This window comes from Stigmatopora argus, chromosome 10, assembly GCF_051989625.1.
Source record: "Stigmatopora argus isolate UIUO_Sarg chromosome 10, RoL_Sarg_1.0, whole genome shotgun sequence".
NCBI classification, from domain to species: domain Eukaryota; kingdom Metazoa; phylum Chordata; class Actinopteri; order Syngnathiformes; family Syngnathidae; genus Stigmatopora; species Stigmatopora argus.
The window spans coordinates 6887230-6909875 of NC_135396.1; the positions used below are offsets into that span (position 1 = coordinate 6887230).

At 39.8% G+C, this 22646-nt stretch overlaps 1 protein-coding gene across 15 annotated transcripts in view; it reads right to left on the reverse strand.

Moving 5' to 3' along the window:
• dscamb (Down syndrome cell adhesion molecule b) overlaps positions 1–22646 on the reverse strand; it is a 98806-nt gene that overhangs the window by 28015 nt on the left and 48145 nt on the right. For 13 of the 15 annotated variants that reach the window (XM_077612371.1, XM_077612374.1, XM_077612381.1 and 10 more), the window contains exons 4-15: positions 13680–13826; positions 12743–13021; positions 12381–12656; positions 11565–11861; positions 9683–9955; positions 8134–8412; positions 7613–7732; positions 5263–5442; positions 1129–1325; positions 876–972; positions 539–667; positions 120–287 (exon numbers count right to left, since the gene is read on the reverse strand). In XM_077612371.1, coding sequence (XP_077468497.1) covers positions 120–287; positions 539–667; positions 876–972; positions 1129–1325; positions 5263–5442; positions 7613–7732; positions 8134–8412; positions 9683–9955; positions 11565–11861; positions 12381–12656; positions 12743–13021; positions 13680–13826 — 2442 coding nt within the window. Of the gene's footprint in view, positions 1–119; positions 288–538; positions 668–875; positions 973–1128; positions 1326–5262; positions 5443–7612; positions 7733–8133; positions 8413–9682; positions 9956–11564; positions 11862–12380; positions 12657–12742; positions 13022–13679; positions 13827–22646 lie in introns of those variants that run through there. The other 2 variants (XM_077612383.1, XM_077612385.1) reach the window with 2 other exon arrangements.

Consider the following 22646-nt stretch of genomic DNA (forward strand, 5'->3'; position numbering starts at 1 on the left):
TGACCGAGCGCCGCTGGATGATCATTACACGTCCGAAGTAATTGCTAAATGCATCCAAAGTTGAGTGAATTGATGCCTGCGGGTAGAATATGACACAAGAGAGTGAGTCTCTCACTAACCGGCTTCATCGGTCGTGATGGTGAGCTCGTTGCTCGGGTTGCTGTTGCCAATAATGTTCTTGGCAACCATGCGAATGTTGTAAGTGGAAGAAGGGTGGAGGTCAATGATAGTGGCCTGGTTGAGCTGTGGTGACACGTCTTTGGTAACTTGCGCTGATAGCCATGAAGCTAGAAGGAAAAATGCAGAGAGATAGGCTGTGAGAAATGTTTTCCTGTCATATTGTGGGCATGGACCAAATGAAAGGAAAATAAAAATGTTGTATAGCTTTTTTTTAACCTTTAGGGAAGCAGTTTGCAAAAAAAAATACTGGGTTTAATGTTTCTATTTCCCTACAGAATACCAAAGCATCTTTTTGTTTATTTTTTTTTTCTTCCCTAATTTGTCATGAAGGTCATGATTGAAAAAAAAAGATGAGTACCTGACTTGTTCTTGCACTCAATGTCATATCCGGTAATCGGACTGTTGCCATCAAAGCCCATGGTCCAGCGAAGAGCTATGGTCCTGTCCTTGACCTCCCGGATCTCAACCTCAGGAGGGTCCGGAGGCTCTGGGGTCACGTAGAATTACAACAAATGAGATTATAGAGATTTCTCCTCACAAAATGCAGATAGACGGAGTAAATATTTGTGCATATGCATAAATCTCTAGGAGAAACGTATACATGTATAATTCCAGAAGAGAAGTAATGCAAACAGTTGTTTAACTTCTACCTAAAATAGGGAGCATATTTGAATAAATACTTATGAAGGGTTTACCTTGCACAGTCAGTTGTATGATTCCTCGATCTTCACCAAAAGAATTGATGGCATGACATGAGAAGAAACCAGAGTCTTCACGTACAGTGGGCATTATCTATAGATTATAGGAAGTTAAAGGTCATTGGAGTGAATATGTTTGCATATTTTCTACATCCTTTTGTAGGGTTTCCTCAGTGTTTTGGAGTTTCAACCCAATATATTCCATTTTGGAGATTTGAAGATGAAACGGAGGCTTCAATCTTTGACTCACCACCAGTGTTGAAATGACTTCGTCGGCCGCTTCTTTGACTGTGACTATGTATCGGCTGGTCTCAGGGTTGATGATACGTTCTTCTTTATCCCAGCGCACCATGATGGGCTTCTCCCCATGTGCTATGCAGCTCATCTTTTTCTCCTCGCCCTGTGTGGCTAGGGTGGTGTTGGGATAGGACGTGATCATGGCTGGGACTAAAAGGGAATGCAACATAGGGAATGTGAATTACTAAAACAAATTGCCCCCTCAAGCTTTTTAGCATTATCTATAAACTATGATGCCTTGGTCAATCAACCAGTGGATTCAGGGCAACTAAATATAGGTAGAACCAATCTTCAATATCCATGTATGCATTTATTATGATGTTTGGGCAGAGTGGGTAGAAAGAAACTGGCATCCTTATTCGTATTTTTTTTATATGGGTAAAGGGAAAAAGGATGTGCTTTCTGTTGAGCACAGTGTGCATATAACTTTGTCAAATTCTCTCTGCCGGCTTTGATGATGACAGTGAGCAGTAACGTGCAGCTTTTTTTTAGGAAGAAGCAGTCGAGACGAGGAAGAAAGTGGTGACTCCTGACTGAACTCCCATCGGTCTCAGTTTGAGTGCGGAGTCTGTCTGGCGGTGTGCCGTAACCACACACCGGACTCATTATCAACACATCTCTCAAACGCGTGTGCAAGTGTATGTGTGTGTATGATTCAGCAGAATGAATATCTGTTGTTAATGTCTCGCACCCGAGCTGCTCCAAGTCCTTACAAATCTCACGCCTTCTTTCATTTAGCCTTTTTCCTCTTCTAAAAAGAGGCAGATTGGAGCAGAGTCTTTTGGGTATAATGCTATAACGATCAGGTAAAAATGTGAAGCTGTTAAATTGATTCAAACTATATTACTTCTAAAAAGCTCTGAGCAGAGAGTGAATGTGAAAATCTTTTTTTTTTGTTTAATTTAGACTTGGACTGCAAGCAAAATGATCCAAAACTATATCGAAACTTTATGCTAAACTAGTATGTTAGTGTAATATCAATTTCACTGTCATTTTGGAGGCCAAAACTAGTAAATCAGGAGTACTTTTATAACATTCATTTACTGTATGTTTATTTCTTTACATGAGCTAATATTTCCATTCACACACAATTTCATACACCAATTGTGCTGTTGCCATGGAAGGCGATGCCAACAAAAAATTAGGGGTGAGTATCTTGCCCAAGGGCACTTTGACAGCGGGCCATAATAGCCAGGAATCAAACCGTTAACCTTTTCAGCCCAGGACTGCTATGAGAGCGCTTATATCAGGAGAATATACAATGTATCTTGTTCTCAAGCTGAATGCGTGATTCTGACAGTTGACTAAGGAAAGCGACTCGCTTAGCAACAAATTCACCCCCTTTTAGATCAACAATGTTTTTCGAATCTATCCAGGTGGATATTTCCATGGTAGTCACTTGCCTTTTGCCACCCGGAAGAAACCTTTTATCGACACACGACTAAAGTCCACAACCTCCTGAATAAATACTTGGGCGCGCATGCACTGGAGTTTTCCGCTTCCTGTGTAAATGCATGAGTGCTTGTGAGAGTAGTAGCTGTGTTGTGAGGCTGAGTGGGCTAGCAGATCAACTCGTGTTCATGACACATCTCCGCCACACTACACGATGGAGGATGGTGAGAGAGCATGTACCCCTGCAGCGCTAACTATGATCCTCTCGCTCCCTCGCTCCATGTGTCTCCTCAGGCTCTCACCAGGACAGCCATGATTTAATGATGAGAGAGACTGCTTTGATTATTCATACGCAGCAGACAATTCCGCTGGGCGTGCTGAGGTCTCACGCACACATTTGAATACGCACGGCTTTGCATGTATGAAGACAGACACACATGTCCATACACTTTTCGAAAGGCCAAAGAATGGAGGGAAAAAAATGCATTTGATTACCATTGCTATTATTAGATATTATAATGTATAGTATGAAGTTGCTGATGGTGTTTACTATTATCATTTTAGAGAAAAAAAGATGTGAATGTTCACACCGATTGAATACATGTTGAATGAATGAAATCCAATTTTATTTGCAGAACCACAGTGCCATTTATAGCCATGACAAACTCTTTAATGTGCACAGTGGAATGGAGTCATGTATTACACTCCTATTAATTTAAGATTAAAACCACTTTGTTAGTCTTGTCATTGGCAATAAAAGCTTTGAATGATTTGTGAGTGCCGAACAAACATGTTTCTCGTTGGATTTGCCCACTTTGAACATGCGCCAGCAATGGAATAAAGGCAAATTGTGACACAATGCCTCATTTATCGCTTTCATCATTCTCTCATTGGTGCAAATGAAGGAAAATAGGCAGCCGGAGCTTGCGATGAAAGCAGATAAAAATTCAGACTGCCCCTGTGCACGTTGCAAACCTCTAATTGACATATTGACAGATTTCAATGAGGCAAAAAAAATGCACAGTGAGATAGCTATGATGCGAAGGCAATTTTCTATTTAGTTGTATATGAAATTAAATTAGATTTGGAATATGAATGTACTTTTGAGTGACACCGAATCCCTGAAAAATATGCAACATCCTCTGCTTTAAAACCAAATAATAGCTACAAAAATACAGAGTGCTCCATATGTTTATTTATTTATATGTATATACATATATACGTATATAGGTATATATGTATATATACCTATATACATATATATGTATATATATATGTATATATATACACATACATATATGTATGTGTATATATATATATGTATATATGTATATATACATATATAAATATGTATGTATGTATATGTATATATTTATATGTATATATACATATATATGTATATGTACATATACATATATATTTAATATATATACATATATATACACACATATATATACACAAATACTATATAAATAAATAATAGCATACAAGATCTATGTGCTAATAAAAATGATACTAGCTATTGCAAGTGACTGTAAGATGATGTCATTTTAACAATATAATACTATCGCTAAATAGTACAATTATATTTAAAAAGTAAATACAATTGAATGGGCAGGAATTTTGTATTGCTACATTGAGCTCAGATAGAAACCAGTAACACACTAAGAATCACTCCATAGAACAATTAGGTATTGAATGCATCAAGTTATGGACTGAAAAGAAAGTGGAATAGTAATGCATTAAGAAAAATTCAGTGCCTGCCAGTGTTTGTTCAGTGGGTGTTGAAAAGTGGAAGAAACAGGGTCAGAGGAACAGGTCTACTTGCTGCATAGCAACTGGCTGATGCAGTCATGAAAGTGACCTATGGATAGATAGTTGGACTTCTCGTGCTTATGTAAGCGCCTGCAGCTGAGGCACAAACAGCACGGAGGATCGGAACCTTCGTCCACTGCGAGCCTTAATTACACTGACACATGAATATCCATAACATGCCAGGCGGTATTACTAGTCAAATATGGCTCTCGCAGCAGATTTCCACAAAGATGATTATCTTTGGAATGAACAGGGCATGGTGACACTCAGCTATGGAACATTTTTCACATTCTATTTAGATGAATTTCAATTGGTGAAATGAAGTTATTATCTAGCCAAAGTACAAGTGGAAGCCAGCGGAGGAAAGATGGTGCTTCCTCTGTATGTCTACGTACGACATCTATTTGGACTCTTCTGCTCATAAATGAGCACAAAACACTCCATGTTCAGCAAGTAGAAGAAATACAATGTCGGAAAAGCCTAGATTTTATGTTTCCTTCCCTCACTAGATACAGTTTTGTGTGCACACTGATATAAGTCTAGTAGCCTTTCCTACCAACAAATTACTTCATATTAGTAAAATAATAATCCACGTGGTGACCAGTGTTGTTATCAAAGAGAGAGAGAAAAACCCCTGTGATGATGTACTTTTAAGCAGCATTATAAGTAACCCCTGGATGAACTTCCTGGCAATAAAAAGAAAAATAGTCCAGTCAACGTATTATTTCACTTGAGAGATTTTCTCAATCCCGCTTCAAAAACACATAATACCACTTCCACTTTAGCCTCATATTAAAACCATCTAACTAAAAGTCTCTCAAGACTTTTCCGGCTCTAACCAGAGTGGAGCATTTAATGTGGGTAAGGTAAAGATTCTTACTTTTAACGGTGAGGTACATGGACTTGCTGACGTCAGCGCCCACGTCATTGCTGACCTTACACAGGTAAAATCCATTGTCGTCCTCCAGCACGTGTTTGATTAGCAGGGAGCCGTTACTCAACTGTTGGATGCGAGAGCCGCTGTTCAATAGGATGGGCTGGAAGAGGGGGACGCCTGCACCTGTGGCAGAGAGTGTTTAGTCAATATTTAGTCTCCATGCAGAAAGTAGTTTTATATTTTTTTGGGGGGGTCACAGGATGCTGAAGCCTTAAATGTTGCCGGGGGAAAAAATGGACAAAGAATCGAGCATGTTTTCGAGATGTGGGAAGAAATCAAATCAAAGAATCTAAATAAAATATGCTCAATCTTATACATGTCGGTGTATAGAAACGTTAGCAGTGACGTATATTTGCACAGACATGACCAAAACTGTGTGCTTTCATCTGAGCATGTGTTTACAGATTGGTTGACAAAGCCTGTCAGATTCTGGGAGGACTGTCAACATGTTTCTTAACATCTGGTCTAAATACCCAAACCGGCCAACAGCCGCCGATCGCAATGTTAGGAGCCGAGCTGCCAATGAGAAGCGATCAAAGCAGACGTAATGCTTATGTTTAACAAGGCAGCAGATTGGGGCAAAAGGAGAATCTCAACGTGAGGCTTTGCAAGTCAGATTGACTGTATTTAGATAAGGATTAATATGACTGTGTGTGTGGACAACCTCTTGGATTGATTCTTTGTGTATAAGAAGACGGGACAGAAGGATAGAGATTCATGTTAATGAAAATTAAAATGATGTTATGTCCGTTCATCAAAGACTGATTTTTCTGTCCCGAAAACACATACTGGTGAATCACTTTGTTCAGAGGTATTTTCCTGATGTTTAAAAGCATCACAAACTGCAGTAGCCATGTGATTTATACATATTTTTAATCTTACATGTGGATATGTAACTAACCTGAACCTTTTAACAATCAAGTCCAGAGTAATGGCATGTGAAGATTAGACCATTTAGGGTGGTGTTTTTTTTTTCTTTTTTAATTAAAACATGAACAGGTGGCCTTTAGAGCCACGGGGTCAAGTGGTGACTTTGCTTCGGTTCCCCTGCCTCTAAGTGCAAAGCCAGTGAGACATGTTCCTCCTTCAATTATGGATTTTGCATACCCAATCAGAGCTGGTTAATATGTTAATATCAGCTGACCTTTACTTACGCTTCAATAATTCCCACAGACATTCATCTGGGCCTTTGCTACTATAATTGCTGTAAAAGAAAGCCAGAACATCATTGCCTGAACAAATTGGGTTCCAAACGTACAGTTGAAGGTCCCAGATGTAGTGCAATAGGGAGTTTATAATGTACTGTATACTGGCAAAAAAGTGTTTGTTTCTTTTTATTTATTTTTTAAAATGATATTTACAATTGTTTAACTGTTACTTAAAATGCAAAGAGGAAAGGTGTGATTGGAGCAGTTTGATAATAGACTTATTAATAAAATTTGCAGAACAGAACAAGGGTTCTATTGAACAGTGCAAAACCAACCTGTGATTCAGCCTAAGTCTTTTAATTTAATTTTGGATAGATTTATAACATTTATCAAGTATATAATATAATGCCTAAGCACATTGTATAATATGTCTGATTTCCTACCAGACTGATTCATCTAAAGTAGCGAGGGTCCATTCAAAATCTGTGAAATAGGCTTTTTTATCTTCAATTCTAATCAGAAATGGTCAGATAGTGTTAATCAGGCATGATGCCTTTCTGTATCCGTCTCTCACACTCACACAAATCCTATCAAAGGTTGAAAAACAGACATTTCACTTTTGATCATCGGACTGAGTGCATTTCCACACACATACACACACACACACACACAAGAAGCCCCATTGGTTCTTGTCCTTCTGTTGACAAAGCTTTCATCCCTGGTTATATGGTTGAGATAGCAAACACATGGGACCCCTGTTTACGTGGTCTACTCAAGTGGCTGAACTCACCTGCTGCCTTCCTGCCTGTACGCACGGCTGCCTTATTATTCCTCTGCATCCGTATGCGTTGTCTGTTTTTCTATAATGGGATCTTTCTCAGCGCTTACACTCCAAGGATTCAGGGTGACACCTCGCAAGACCATTTTAACTGAACAGATGGATGTGTGCGCTTGTGCATGCATGAATATGCCCTGAAGCGCTCAATGTGTGCAAGTGTATGCACCCGTGATCACCATCCAGCTAATCGCAACTGAACCTACTCATCTGTTAAAAAAAAAAATGAAATGAACCAATGAATCATTTGTTTCCTGCCAGGCATTTGAGGTGAGGGTAGACTTTTAAGGGCAAGTAGAAGTATAGGTACCTTTAGAGTGCTCCCATACAATTGTGGGTGGCGGGTATCCTTCAGCAGAACAGTTGAGAGTAACCGTTTTTCCGTAAATCCCGTCTTGGTCTTCGGGTTGGACCACAAATTGGGGAGGAACTGTAAATACACAACAGTTGGTATAAGTTCAAGTATTTACTTTTTGGGAACTTATTATAATGATTAGATTTACAGTAAAAAAACAACAACCTAATATTCATTAGCGACTTAATGGACACCAAATAATTAGATCAGGTGTTGGCCCGGTTAATGAGATGAACCTTATTGTCTGCAAGACTAAAAGCAAAATGAGGACTGTGGAGCAGTGTCAACTGCAGTACCTACTGGGTTATGTAGATTTAAAACGTTAAATTGACTTGGCAATAATGAGCAACTAGCGGCAATGAAGGTTCATTTACTACTGGTTCTCCAATAAATATTAAATGTTTTGCTGCTTTACTTTCGATAGGTATCAAAACAACAACTGATGGGGCTTTGTCCCAAGTCGCCTTTGGCCTCACCTCGAACAATGAGTTGACTCTGGTGTTCCACAGCAGCCGCCTCATTGCGGGCAACACATGTATAATTGCCATTGTGGTCAGGTGTTAAATTGGAGATTCGCAGTGAGCTGGTAAAATCGATGTTGTCCACAGTCACGCCCAGACTGGTCGGGATAGGCCGTCCGTCTTTTTGCCAGGTGATGTCAAGAGGCCGGTCGCCCGACATGACCACACAGGGGATAAAGACACGCTGACCAATGGTGAATCGCTGGAATTCGAAGGGCTGAATGTAAGGAGGCACTGAGGACAAAGAATGGAGAGAAGGTGAGAGGAGCACACAAAGTTAGTTATAGTTTTAGCGGTCAGAAAGCATTTCCTTCTTCAAATTCAAAGAGATCGTCTAATTTTCCGTCACCGCTTTAGAAAAGGTACCTAAAGGAACATAGTGTAAACAACCTGAAAAGCAAAGAATTTTGTAGTACTCATTTCTTTGTCAATCTGTTAAATTGTGTCTGTCCACAAGATTACGCAAATACAAAAACAAACTATATATTTACGAACGCAACTTGAGAACATTCTTGTAGCTATTCAAACATCTCAAATGTTTTATTGGAGTTGCTAATACACATTTTATTTATACATTTGAAACTTTGAGGGCAGTCATTGAGTGAGACTTTACCCATATTTCTGACCACGTGACTTCCTGCCAATCATCTACATGTTCCAAGTGCCATTACGCCTTCATAGCAGATGTTGTCAAATGGACTGCTTATTTAAATGATTATAGTGATTAGGAAGTCACAATCTGGGTCATAATTAATTAAACCCACACTTCTTTGTGGGTGGTTAGAACATTGATCAACGTGGTCAAGATTTTCACATGAATTCAAGGACGTAAACATAATATAACATAATAAACTATATTTATGCAATAAATGGTATTAAACGTGTCTCTTGGAAACCATCAGCCATCACACAAGGAATATGTTCTTGAGTGTCTAGCGAGATCAAATAACTGTAAAAATCAGCATTACTTTAGCAGTTTATTTAATTCTCAACAAAGTGGAGTTAATGGACTCCCAGGATCCCCAAAGACTGCTGTGTATTTGCGGGCTGGAATTAACAAAAGCATTCGCTGAGCATGGCACCACTGGGATGCGTTGTTTTGTATCATCGCGCTCTCTTGTGTTCTCACTCTTCTTTCTCCCCCTCTGTTCCCCTCATGTCATGACGAAGTGTAATGTGTCGGTGGCATCCTCGCGGACTGATCAGACGGAAGGAAATGAGGCATAATGGGGAGGCCCTCCTTCGCGCTTCCAATTACAGCTTCTGAGATCTTGATGGCGATCGGCTCGGAGATATCATTAACAAAGATAGTCTTCATTAGCTAGCCTGATGAACTGAGTAGCAGGTACACTCATTTATTAGTCTGAGATTAATATCTGATTCTGTGGAACAACTGCTTGTCTTCCAGTTGGGGATTTATTTGTTTACGTGTCTTCTGTGGCCTTTATCAGTGATAATATATTTGAACATGAAAAACAAGGACATGCCATGAAAATACATTTACCTCTGACTCGTAGGTGGACACTTTGGGAGTCCATCTTGTTGGGTTGGACCATCACTTTGCAATTATACTCGCCAGCATCTCCTTGCTGCACATTTGTGAGCCTGAGTGTGCCATTGTTTTCGAAGGCTCTCTGTCGGTGGTTGAACGGCAACAAGGCGGAGTTCTTGTACCACTTGATGGAATAGTAAGGATAGCCAATCACACGGCAGTGAATGAAGGCATCCCGTCCCGCGATGGCGGTTACATTTTTCATAGAGCGGATGCTGGCACGGCCTGGGAATGAGAATGGGTCAGAAAGAACTTCTTATGAGCACATGTATTAGTCATTGTGTTAGGCTGCAAGAGCTGTGACGCTTGCTGGAGTGATGTGTACACAAAACAGTTTATTTCTCACTTGCGACAAATAAAACAACACAATGTTTATTTATCAATCCACCTTCTTCTATCTATGCATGATCGATTCGCAGGGGCAGCAGATTCCGAAGGGGAACAAGACTTCTCTTTTCCAACCCACTTTCTCCAAGTCTTCCAGCAAGATTATGAAGCATTCTAAGGGCAGCCGAGGGATTATGTTTTTCCAGTATGTCTTGGGTCATCTCCGCCCCACCACCCCCCTTACCAGGAAGCACCCAGAAGGCATCCTGATGAGATGCCCAAGACACCTTATCCAGCTGGGACGGAGAGGCTGCTCAACTCTGAGTCCCTCTCTGAAGAGCCAATTTTTTTTCCCATCAAGGGTGGCCTGGATGGCCTGCGAAGCAAAGTCATTTGGACCACTTGTATTTGGTATGTTGTTCTTTCAGCTATGACTCACAATCCACAGCACGTGACTATGAGAGAGGATAGGACTGGTTTGTCGATTCACCGAGCTCAGTTTCTTTTTCAAAATGAAAGACCAATAGAACCTCCATCACCAATGTATTCCTCCCCAAGAACAACACCCGGTTAGAGGACTGAGGACCATGATCTCAGACTTTGAGGTATTAATTTTCAAACTGATCGCAAACTGCAATGCCAAACTTCATGAAAACGTGGTATTCAAAATAAGTGAACAAATGGTGTTCCCAGAAGTTAAAAGATACCTTGTCATTTCTTCCAATCACACCCCTCCAGATATCGATATCATTGCCATACCATTGCCAAGCGGAATCCAACTACTGTAAATCTAGTTGAAACTTCTCAAGCTTGCACACCAGCTTGGGCGCTCTGCCAGAGAGGTTCCATTATCTGCCTTCCAGCTCTCTCAGTACCTTTGGTGCCTCCCACAGGTGGTAAGCCCAGATGGAAAAAGCAAAGAACAACTTCACGTGTGTTCCTTCCCACCAACATAATAAGGGTTTAGTTTACTTTGCTTGGAAAACTTTCATCTTAGCAGAAGGCAGCCAAATGACAGGCAGATTCAAGAGTTCAACATCTAAACTAAAAAGTTCTTCTAACTCAGCTTCAGCTGCTCGCCCACAGAGATGTTAGACATTGTATGCTGTAAAAAATGGAGTATTTGATCTTCAACTAAAGAATTGGCCACACTTACAAAATAAATAAATAAACGGAAAAAAACACTACAGATACTGTACATTTGTGCAAAGAGAAGAAACGTCCTCTGGCTATTTACTAAGAGAAATTATGCGCAACAAACCAGGAAAATTAATTTGACCTAAAGGTATAAGTGTGCAGGGAAAGCGCAATTAAAAACTAACCATACATAGACATTATAACGAGGAGGAAAAAAATTACAACCAAAATGAATTAAAAAAAGAATCAAATGCTTCCTAACTCAATTCTAATTGTCACACAACATACACCAAATATGTGCAACTAGACAAGTACACAGAAGACAGACAGGTATGTGTATTGTTCTTGGAGGAGTTGATTTGACAAGCACCTCTTACGTTTATTCGAGCCTGGTGGTACACGAGGCTGGCCGAGTTGCTGCATGTGCACCGATACACGCCGCCGTCCTGCACCTGCGTGTGCGTCACATTCAGCTGGCTGACCACATGGCCCTCATGCGTCTCGTAATGTCCTAGGTGATGGTGGCTGTCTTTGATGACGGGTTCCTCGTCCAGTGACCACATGCACCGGGGTGGCGGAGTGCCCTTGACGTTGCACACCAGAAAGACAGGCTCGTTCGGGTTCACCACTTTCTCACTGAAGGAGGCGAGGATCTTAGGCGTACCATCTGTGAAGGACGACAACGAAAAACGGGAATTTGGTGATGAATAAAACATGAAGGCAGGCTACACATTATTTGCAGTGCTGAAAATCTTCACTGGATAAATGGAAATAATCTGACTCTTCAATATTTGTTAATATCACCCTCATTTTAAATTTCTGTGCCGGATTGGTAATGTTGGAAAAACTATTTGATTCAAGAAAAATGACCGAACGCTGACTTAAAAAAAAAACTTCCAAAAAGGATGTTGTACTCGTTCGAAATAAAATAGTATTGGGGTATAAACAGATAAATTACATGAAGAAAATAGAATGTAGGTTGCCAATTTTCGGATTAGTAGTCAATGTATATGTCTTTATCTTTTTCCATACCAAAAAACAGTGAACTGAAATGGTACTGTTAACATAATGCTAAGAATGTACACGTACTAGATTCGTGTAGTGGACATCCGCTGTCGTAAGGTGTTAGACTTTCAAAATGTTTGACCATGAGTGTAGCGTGTGTGTGAGAATGTCCAAATCTTACCTTCAAGTATGACTTGCACAAAGTCCTGAGCGGACATTTTGCCCTTCCTGGCAAAGCACTGATAGGCTCCACCATCACTCTTAGACATTCCTTCCATAATGAGATTCTCCCGGTTGAGACCGGTAAAGCGTACGTTGTTACCAGGGTAGATGATCTCGCCATTGCGATACCACGACAGCTCGTATTCGTCAGAGCCGCTCACGCTACAGGACAGAGATACTTTGCTACCCACACTGCCTTTCACCTTACGAGGGCTGACCATTGCCTTCAAGGGCTCTGAAGACACAAAGCAGGTTTACAGCAGATACCCCAACACGTTCATTTTACAAAGCTTTGAGATTTGAAGAGCGAAAAAGACTTACGTCTGACGTGCAGGTGCCCCATGACCTCGGCGTTGCCATAGCTGTTCCAAACTTCACACACGTATGTCCCAGAGTCACTTGGTTGCGTGCTCTCTATCAATAAGCCTGTAATGGTCTGGCGGAAACGACTATCCGGCTCCAGAGGGCTGTTGTCCTTGAGCCAGCGATACTTGGGGAACGGGTAGCCAGACGCCTTACAGGGCAGCTCTACCCGATGATTAATCATCACGTCCCGATGGTCAAAGCCATCCAGGATGCTTGGCTCTGCATTGGTGGGGTCTGAAATAAGAATTGTGTGACTCTTACTGTATTTGCATTAAGTATTGCACGGCACTAAAAAAATCCCTCTTTGATTGACGAATTGGTGTTATTATTCAGGTAAGGAAGCAAAAAAGGGATCATTTTCCTACCTCTATTCCTAACAAAATATGAGGAGTTATGATATTTTATTTTGAGTCCTCAAACTATAATCATACACAGAGCGGCATTATAGTAATATTGTGTTTAAGCTTTAGTTGTAGGACACATAAATCTTGCACATTAGGCCAAGGACACTTTGTTTTTACAAGCTTTGCTTTTGTCCCCTTATTGGTTAGCAGGATTAGAGCCAAAGTACAAGATAATTTTCACAAGACATGAGTTGGGAGGAAAAAGAATGGTGAATAGAGAGGGCACAACAATAACTCAAGTTTGTCTGTCATTATTATAAAGATATTCAGGAATATTCTACTTATCAATTCAAGATGATGATGATGTGCACGATAGCCAAATTCAAATTTTAGATCACTAGGAAGTACGAAGACTTTACCACATCTTTTTCAACTCAAAGATCAAAGCCATACGGAATTTGAAAATGACAACTTTTTTGAGGAGCTTATAGTTTGGGTATAGCGATATCAGAGACCTACTAACATGATTAGTATGAGTCATCACGGACCTGATACAATGAGACGTGCACTGTTGCTCTGCCGAGTCTCCCCAGTGTAGCGGTGACGTGTGGTACAGCGGTAGTTATTCAGCCCATCCTCAGGCAGCACGTCCAAAATGTACAAGGCTCCTGTGGGTGTGATGAGATGTCTTTGTCCTGCAAAATGCATCAAACACACACACACATTAGACTGGACGCACCAAACGAGATTAAGCCTAAAACCACTTATTCAAAACAGTTTTACAAATTCAGGTCTAAAAACCGAAATGGCTACTCTTGAATGTATAGTGTCATATAATGTGTAAAGTATAATTATGAAGAGAAACTTGATGAATAAATAGGCAGCACTAATATGATAGCTGATACTTTTCCTTAGGGAAACTAAACAGGTATTTCTCCACATTATTTGCTGGCCAAAATGAATGGGAAAATGCCAAGAATTGTTTCTGTATTTCTTTCATAATCACCGCAAGCACAAACATTGTGGTCATGATGTATTCAAAATATATATAGTATTCCCGTGAGTAAGCTTTTTTGATTATGCTCCTCTTTGGCTGAATGCACTGAGAGTGATTTATACAAAAACAGAACAAATGGTGGCATTGATGGGGGCAAAAAAAAGAAGAATGGGACGATTAAGTCGATAAGAGGGAGCACAGAATGTTATTGTAGTTTTTGATTGAGGAAAAAAAAGAGTAGGTGTGTATGCATTTTAACAAATGAGTATGTAGATACTGTGTTCAAAATACAGGTTTTAAATTGCATTTATAACTCAAGGGCTTCCTTTAAGATTACATAGGACATGGCACAAAGCTCTGTTTTCTCTGTGGCTTAACAAATTAGATGCCAACTCCCTAAGGTCACATAATGTCGTCCCCGATAGATGACACATGAAACTATCACACAGTAAATGGCTGTGCACTGCTTATTATATGCAACAGAGCACGCTACCAACAACAAAGTCCAAAGCAGTTAACTATAAAATGTTAATAGGAAGCATTTGAATTCACAGTAATTATATCAAACAGCTTAAGTTTCTCTTAAATATTCCTCTGGAGACTAATTTGTTTGGAAGAAAAGCAAAGCATGTTTAATATGCCTACATTTTTGATGATTATACTTGCAAAACAAAAGAGACCTTGTGGGGGGGGTAAAGAGCAAAGTGGCAGAAGCAAAGGAATGGCAAAGCTATTGTAAGCATTGACCTAGATAGAATAGACAACAGATCCCTTGGATTTTGATGTCCTGAAGGGATTTTACTGGTTTACATGCGGTGGAATATTTGAGGAGCACGTAAAATTTATGAAGGTAGAGGGAAGGTAGGGAGGGTGAATGTGTGTGAATGTGTGGATCTGTGTGTGTATGCCTGACAATAGTGGGAGGACATCTTATCAGGGCTTAAGAAGGAGAGGCGGGGCAGATGCAAAATTACTGAGACAACAAAAAATATGTTGTTTTTAAAATTTGCTGGCATTGAATTGAATTTCATTTAGAAATAAGCCTCACGCTATTTAAAAACGTATCACTAAAAGGGCTCAAGGATAAACAGATCTTCCATTCTCAGGTCAATGATCATATAACGGCCACAACAAAACACAAATGTCTACATTCTGAAGCTGTCCACACTAGACTGCTTTTCTCCCTCTTTCTCTCCTCCCACCAGGCTTCTCCATTTTGATTCTGTACTGGTCCTCTGAAATCTCACAGTGGAATCCATCTTGAGCGAGACAAAATTGTGTTTCACCGCAGCCGCTGCCAGCCACCGCAATTTTCTCCTCAAACGCCACGATAGAACTGCAGCCTTTTTAAGACATCAGAGCTCAGTTTATTGTGTTATGGCACAATGAAAGGCGGGGCGTTCAAACTAAGACATTGTGTTCATGTGAATTTTGTCTACAACTAACTAACTAACAACACTAATTGCTGTAACTGCTTCTGGCTCATCGGTTGGTACATTTCTTTGCAGTGTACTCCTACAAAAGCAGAACTATGGCTTCACATTTTTTACCTGATCTAAAATAAATCAGGTCATTGTGATTATTATGGAAGGAAGTGTTTCACAGCACAAGGGACATTTTATCAAATCATTACCACTTTGGAACAGTTAAAAACAATCATGTGACACATTCCATCGCAGCAAAAGACAGTCCAATTCCCTTCAGGTAGTACTGTTTGAAATGTACCTTCATTTTACCTGCTTTAAACCCTGCAGTTATAGTGAAGTGAGACTAATGAGCTGTCTTTTGGTGTAAACGTCCCATAATTCACTGCTAGTCTGTTGCACTTAAAAAGTAAAAAAAAATACAAATATCTTTATTTTGGGGGACTAAAGCAGTCAACTCAAAGGATCAACTGTATATTTTTTGTGGCCTTATTTGTGATCCAATTTGAGTGATGAGAGAAAAACTGGAGAATAGGAGAAAAATATACAAAGATATAAGAAGTGAGATGCATGTATACAAAATGTTGTCATTAGTGGTGGTGTTTTCTCTTGATCAACAGTGAAAAACACAAACCAGTAACAGACGCAGGGGTGCTGGAGCCTATCCCAACCAACTGAGGGCAGTAGGGGAGGGACAGACACAAGGAGATAGACAAGCATTCACAACCACACTCATACCTATGAACAATTTAGAGTGTTCAACCAGCCTAGCAAGATTGTTTTTGGGATGTTGTAGGAAACCGTAAGAATTAAAATATATATATTTACTGTATTTGAAAATGGTTCTTGAGGCATACACAGCAATAGATTAGCACTGGATGCGCAACTCACTCTGAATCAACCTGCAGCCATTTCTCAAAGACAGACATGATGAATGAGCCTATGAATGTCACAGTGTAGCAAGTCATAAAAATTAAAAACAGGTATCTGTCTGGTCCAGGTCTGTCTGCAGAGAAAAATGGATCACTTTGCCAAATGTGCTATATCTTAAAATGCAATTAAGTGGACATTCACTTGAACTGATTGGAATATTTTTCCCATAAAATCCACAGCGCTTCATTCAGAGAGTAAAAGTTCTCCAATAAAATCTATTTTTGACAGGAAACCTGCTTTAATTCCTGTGCTAAAGTGAAGGATGTGTTCAGAGACCTATTTCGTTTTGTTAATTTTGGTTCAGACAGTGTATTATTTTGAAAGCGTTGTACAGTTGTAATCTTAATTGTTGAGGTCAAAATGGTTGTCCGTCTACTAGTGCCCTGCAATTGGCTGGTCACCAATTCAGGGTGTCCCCCACCTGGTGCCATAGAGGGCTGGGAGGGGCTCCAGCACCCCCCTGTACGGAAAATGAATGACTATTTTCCAAAGAAAAGCTCTGTGGCAAAAAAAGAGCTGAAAAAATGAGAATCCCTCAAATTGGAATTCAATGATTGAATTTTAAAATGAGGTGAATCAAAGAAGTAAAATACTGCAAAAAAAAGTATTTGCGTTGGGACATAATCCATCATCGACTTTACAGTAAATATTTCACAAAACTATCAAAAAGATGCCTGTAACAATTTGGAACTTATTAAAACCTTGATTCAAAAGCCTCCTGCACCTGTAAAAGTGTCTTTCTTTGAAAGCACCTGCTGTCTGAATAGATTTGAGCAATGCAAGAGAATGACAGAACCGCCATTGACACCCCATTTAAAAAGGCGTCCTTGGTTTTAAGCGAGGGTTTGGCATTAATGCTTAGATGCTAAGAGAGCCCCTGTGTCTTATTTACCCTCAAAAACCTCTGTGTTCCTGTTTGGCTCTTTCTACTTCCTCTCCTGCCTCCGACATGTTCTCTCCAGCTGTGTGTGTGCACACTGAATGGAAAATCAGTGTTTAGCTAGCTCAGAACTCTGCAATGCTGCAGATGCCCACATAACACCTTCCTCCATTGCATAGATTGACTGTTAATGTAGTCAGACTGTTGTCAAAGTATGATTTTTATTCACTTTTCACATGATTTATCTGTCAATCATGTGATAGTACGTTCTACAAAGATGTAAGGTTTTTATTCCTCACCAATCAAACCATGGAATGTTCAGAAATCGTGATTAGTGCATGAAAAGTTTAAGCACAACCCGGGTTTATACTTTTGGTGCACTGTAAGGCACACTGTCAATATTTGGGCAAAATAAAGCATTTAGAGCAGTAAAAATGAATCATTTAAGATGTTATTTTCCGGGGGAAATTACTCAAATGTGTTACTGCACTTTACTTCAATTCCCTTGCACACACACACACAAAGTAGAGTGGAAACAATTGTGAGTATAAGTGGCGCTATAGTACCGCATCTATAAGTTGAGAACGGGTCCTCATTTATCATAAATTATTGCTGCATTGTAATCCATGCAAAAAATGTCCAACTGCCGTGAACGATTAATTTTTAATAAACAACTGAGAAAGCGAGGGATGTCAAAATAAATAAATGATGAGACCTGTGAGGCATTTGATTTGTACCAGTACTTGAACGACAGTAATGGGATTACCGTAAATACTAAGTGAGAAGATTGAAATGCTTTTTGGCATTTTTTGAAAAAAAATGTCATCCCAAATCCAAACAAAGAAACAATGCATTTACTCTCAATTGATGACGTATATTCATACAATATCTCGATAAAATGACCAAAGATAAACAAGCTTTGTTTCCAAACCTCCTTGATCAACTGCACTACCCAAATTATCTTGCAATATAGTTTCGTATACGTATTTTTAAGCACGCTCCACATCACCGAAGACAAGAATTGCAAATTTATGTCATAGATGGACAGCACAACGTAATATCAGAGCACCGGGAGAATGGATTAATTTCACGCTAATGTATAGCACTTTGCTGAGCACACACAAACACATGCTCTTAGCACAAAAAGTGCTGAAAGGGAGAGTTGGGTCTCCCAGGTTAAAGAGTCGTGGGGTTGTTTATGTCTTTGATGAGGTTAGCAATCCAGTAATCTCTTCTGAAGATCGGTGCCATTAAGCAGCATGTTGCTATGCAAGCCAGTCCAATGAGGTGGAAAAACCATCAGCTCTACAATGAAAAAGTAAAATAGTCCAACAAGAAAGCCTGGGGCTGAATCTTTGCACCAATGGCTTTGTCCACCTGAAAATGCATTTGCCCATTGTCAAGCAATCTGCGACAGTGGAGCGATATAACCCCAAATTATGGTTATACTTTGACCATGCAAAAGCCTAAAGGCCACAGTTGTAAAACTGATGACAAAAGGGCCTTCTGAAATAATTCGCATTTCAAGATTGAAACTTCTTTTTTTTTTACTTTCTTGCATATTTAGTGACCCAAAAATTGAGCTTGTGAAAAAGAATATACCAAAATGCAGTTATGGTTACAACGTTAAAACTGTCTTTTGCCCACTATGTTCTAACGTTAAGGCACATTTTAATGAAACATTTGTCTGAACTGCTGGAACATACACACACCAATATGTACAAGAGACAAATTCCATTTACACCTCCTCTTAACTGTCGCCACGGTTTGTTCACAATTTGCCTCGCGTTTTGCCTGAACAAAATGCCTACTCCAGATATTCATAAAAATATTCTCTTTGATATTTTAGTGTATCTTGAACCCAAGTTAATGAAAATGAAAATATTGATCATTGCATCTCAAATCATACGAAAGAGGAATTTAATTTAGCCTTCTATTTTTCACATATTAGAGCGAGAATGCTGGCTTTCGCTCCTCAATGAATGTGTGTGCGCGCTTGTAGCAGTATCCCATCATAACCTAATTATTGCAGCACCTTTAACAACAGCAATTAGCACATTTCTCTTTGACGACACTAATTTGTGAATTCTGTTCCGGCGGCATTCAGCTAGGCTCTTGTAGACTCCAGCGTGTACATCTACAGTATACACAATTTAGATCGGAGTGTAAAGTGAGAGACTTAGGTCAGAGTGTAATTACCAGAAATTCTCAATCTATGTCTACAGAGCTGTGGAAATTCTGCAAGTTAATAGTTGTTATTGCTAGACTGAGACTTAAATTAAAATTGAATTATTTGTGGTGGTTTTTTTTTTACCCTCAGATACACACATTATCCATGATTCCCACAGAGTGTTACATGTTTCAGCCAATTTTCTTAATCAGACATTCCCATCGGGGGTGCTTTGAGAGATCATTAAGGGCTATGCTGGGACCTTATCCTATCTTTTATTTAATTGGTTGGGTCATGATCGTTTATGCAGTACAAATACTTTCATTCTTCAAATTTATTATTTTAAGCCACTATAAGGAGATACAAAGCTCTATCATTAACACTGCACTTAACTATTCATTCATCTTCTGTAGTGCTTATTCTGACAGGGGTCAGGGGAGCACCTAGAGCCTATGCCAAGCCTGTGCTCATATTAAAATAAAATACATATATACTACGACGACTAATGCTACTACTTATCAATATGAATTATGATAATAATTGTCGCAGTCCACCTTGACGGAGATCTTGATTCAACTATCTTATCCTCTGTGAAGGGTGGATTAAGGTAAAAGCTTTGCCAACTCTTAAATTCTACCAGGAGAATACAAACTGCCTGCCTAGAATTTTGAAGGAACCTTTACTGTGAAAAACAGAATGATTAAAGACATTTCCAACCATAATATTAGTGTTTGCGATTGACGTGCGCTCCTCTAACAAATAATATTTTTTGTTATTATAAATGTTCTAAACAATACCAACAAAAAACAATTTAAAAAAGAGTTAAGTCAATTCGTGATTTGTTTCTTTATCCGTTATAGATGCGCGCCAATAAGTGCTGGATACGTTTAAAGACTGACACGAATTTGAATTGTTGAACCGAATTAAGTTATAGTGCCTTATTTTCGTACGTCATAGTTTAGCCCAGCACAACTCTGGCCGTTTAAGACCACATTTTGGTGATTACATAGACCTACGTAAGAATGTGCTTTGCGAAGAGAGCGTAATGTACTGGCTGGTGACCGATGACTCCTTCGCACCAATAATCTAGCATTACAGTAACATCGTTAGACATTATGCCGACAAGCCCTAAAAAGCACCTTGACATCCTAAACCTTTTAGCCCTGGCACTTTATCATTGTTCCAGTGACCTCAACAATCACCCCACTTCCCCCTTACACAGACGCAGAGTTGCATGATGAGTGCTAAACCTGATGTTCAAACTGGACAATGCATCTCATGCCCTTCTTTTTAATAGGGCTCTGTTCCCACTAATTATGCAGACACAATTTGATCAGCACCGGGGCTAAGTATCTTCATCAAAAGGGGGGTGCAGCGGGTAGGCTTAACGCTGAGGTAATAAGTACAATTTGTCACTATTAAGATAAAGGTGTTGACAGGCACCGGTGTTGTCAAGGCAACTGATGGTGCTCCCTTGCTACCCTATGTATTCTGCTGCATCTGGCGGGTCGAGCCATCAGCCCCCTCAATAATCAATGCCACGGCTCACTCTGCAACCGACAGAAGCACCCGTAGGATGTCATGCTGATATACAGTGTAGTAAACATACTGATCTTGAATGCAGTAGAACCTTTTAACCTCATGTACAGTACATATTAAACGCATAAAATGAACATAAACATTGACACGGAAACACTAACGGTAAACACCCACAAAATTCTAGCCCCAAAAATATTCAAGTTCCACCAATGTTACTATGGACTGTTTAAATGTGGGGAGATTTTATTTTTTCATTTTATGCCAGTGCACTCAATATTTGATTGAATTTCATGTAGTTAGCATAACCATGGAAGGAAGGAAGGCCCATCATTGGCCTCAATGATTGGGCAAACCTTGGGACTTATATCTAAGTTAAACGAACGCTGCCCTTCTTGGAACTTTCTTAAGAACAAATATTTGACCAAATGCAAACTTTTGCGTTGGAACTGCACTTGGCCTTACCCAATGTTTTTCAAATCTACAAGAACAAAAGTAAGGAGAATACGCATATTACGAAACAACCTGCACCTAGGCTGGACGGTTTTACCCTTACTTCCGCCTAAATAAAGTTACTCCTCTTGAAAATGAACAAGTCAGCAGTCCTCAAATTAGGAAATTATGCATATTAAAATGTATGCACATGGTTGGGCTAATGTGTTAAAAATTACTTTGAGCATTTTGCCTGTGAAACATACACACACATTGTCACGATGTGCTGTGTGTACAATTTAACGGCATTGTCTTGGCAGGCATTTTCTTTATGTGGGTGGGTATGCGTGCGTGCATGCGTGTGTGTGTGTCTAAGGGCCAAGTCAGCACTTACACACAGTGCTTTCCAGCTGACGTCAGGGGTGCAAGAGCTACTGTAGCAGACATTTCCCATCCCGTCCTATGAGAGCTCTAAACATCCATATGGATAAGTTCATGCTATTGCAATTTCACTTCACATCAGCAAATTATTGTGAAAGTGGCTTGAAGATGAGCAAAATTGGTGTATTTTTTCTTTGCTGTATTCTCCATGTTTGTGACTGGTCGATTTGAAAGAAAATCAAGCTCAAACACAGCATGCAAATCTTCCAGAGAATATTTCTAAAGGTGAGTGTCTATTGTCAATCATCTTTCCTTTTGAAAAAAATGATCAAATACACACCTTTTAAGGGCGTTATATATTATACTATAGTGCTTCAAAATGTTTTTCCCTTCCCTGAGTTCACAGTAAGACCTTGGCAGAGACTTGAACTCTCCTGGGTGCTATTCTCGGTCATGTTTTTGTTTGTTTGTCCTAACCTCCTTGGTCTTTTCTACTTCTTAACTTTCTCCCTGCACCTTCATCTCGGGCTCCTTGTCATTCACTGCCAGCTTCTTCCTCTTATCCTCTGCCTGCATCTGTCTGCATCCCTCGTCGATGTCTTAGTCCATCCTTTCCTCTCTCCTTCCTCTCTCGCTCAAAGTGAACACTGCCACTCCTTGTCCACAGCCTCCTGTCTGGAACAAAGACTCTCCTCTGTGCTCTAACCAGTGTTTAGCAGAGCTGTTGCAGGCCTGCCTTTCAGTATGCACAGCAGCCACGTG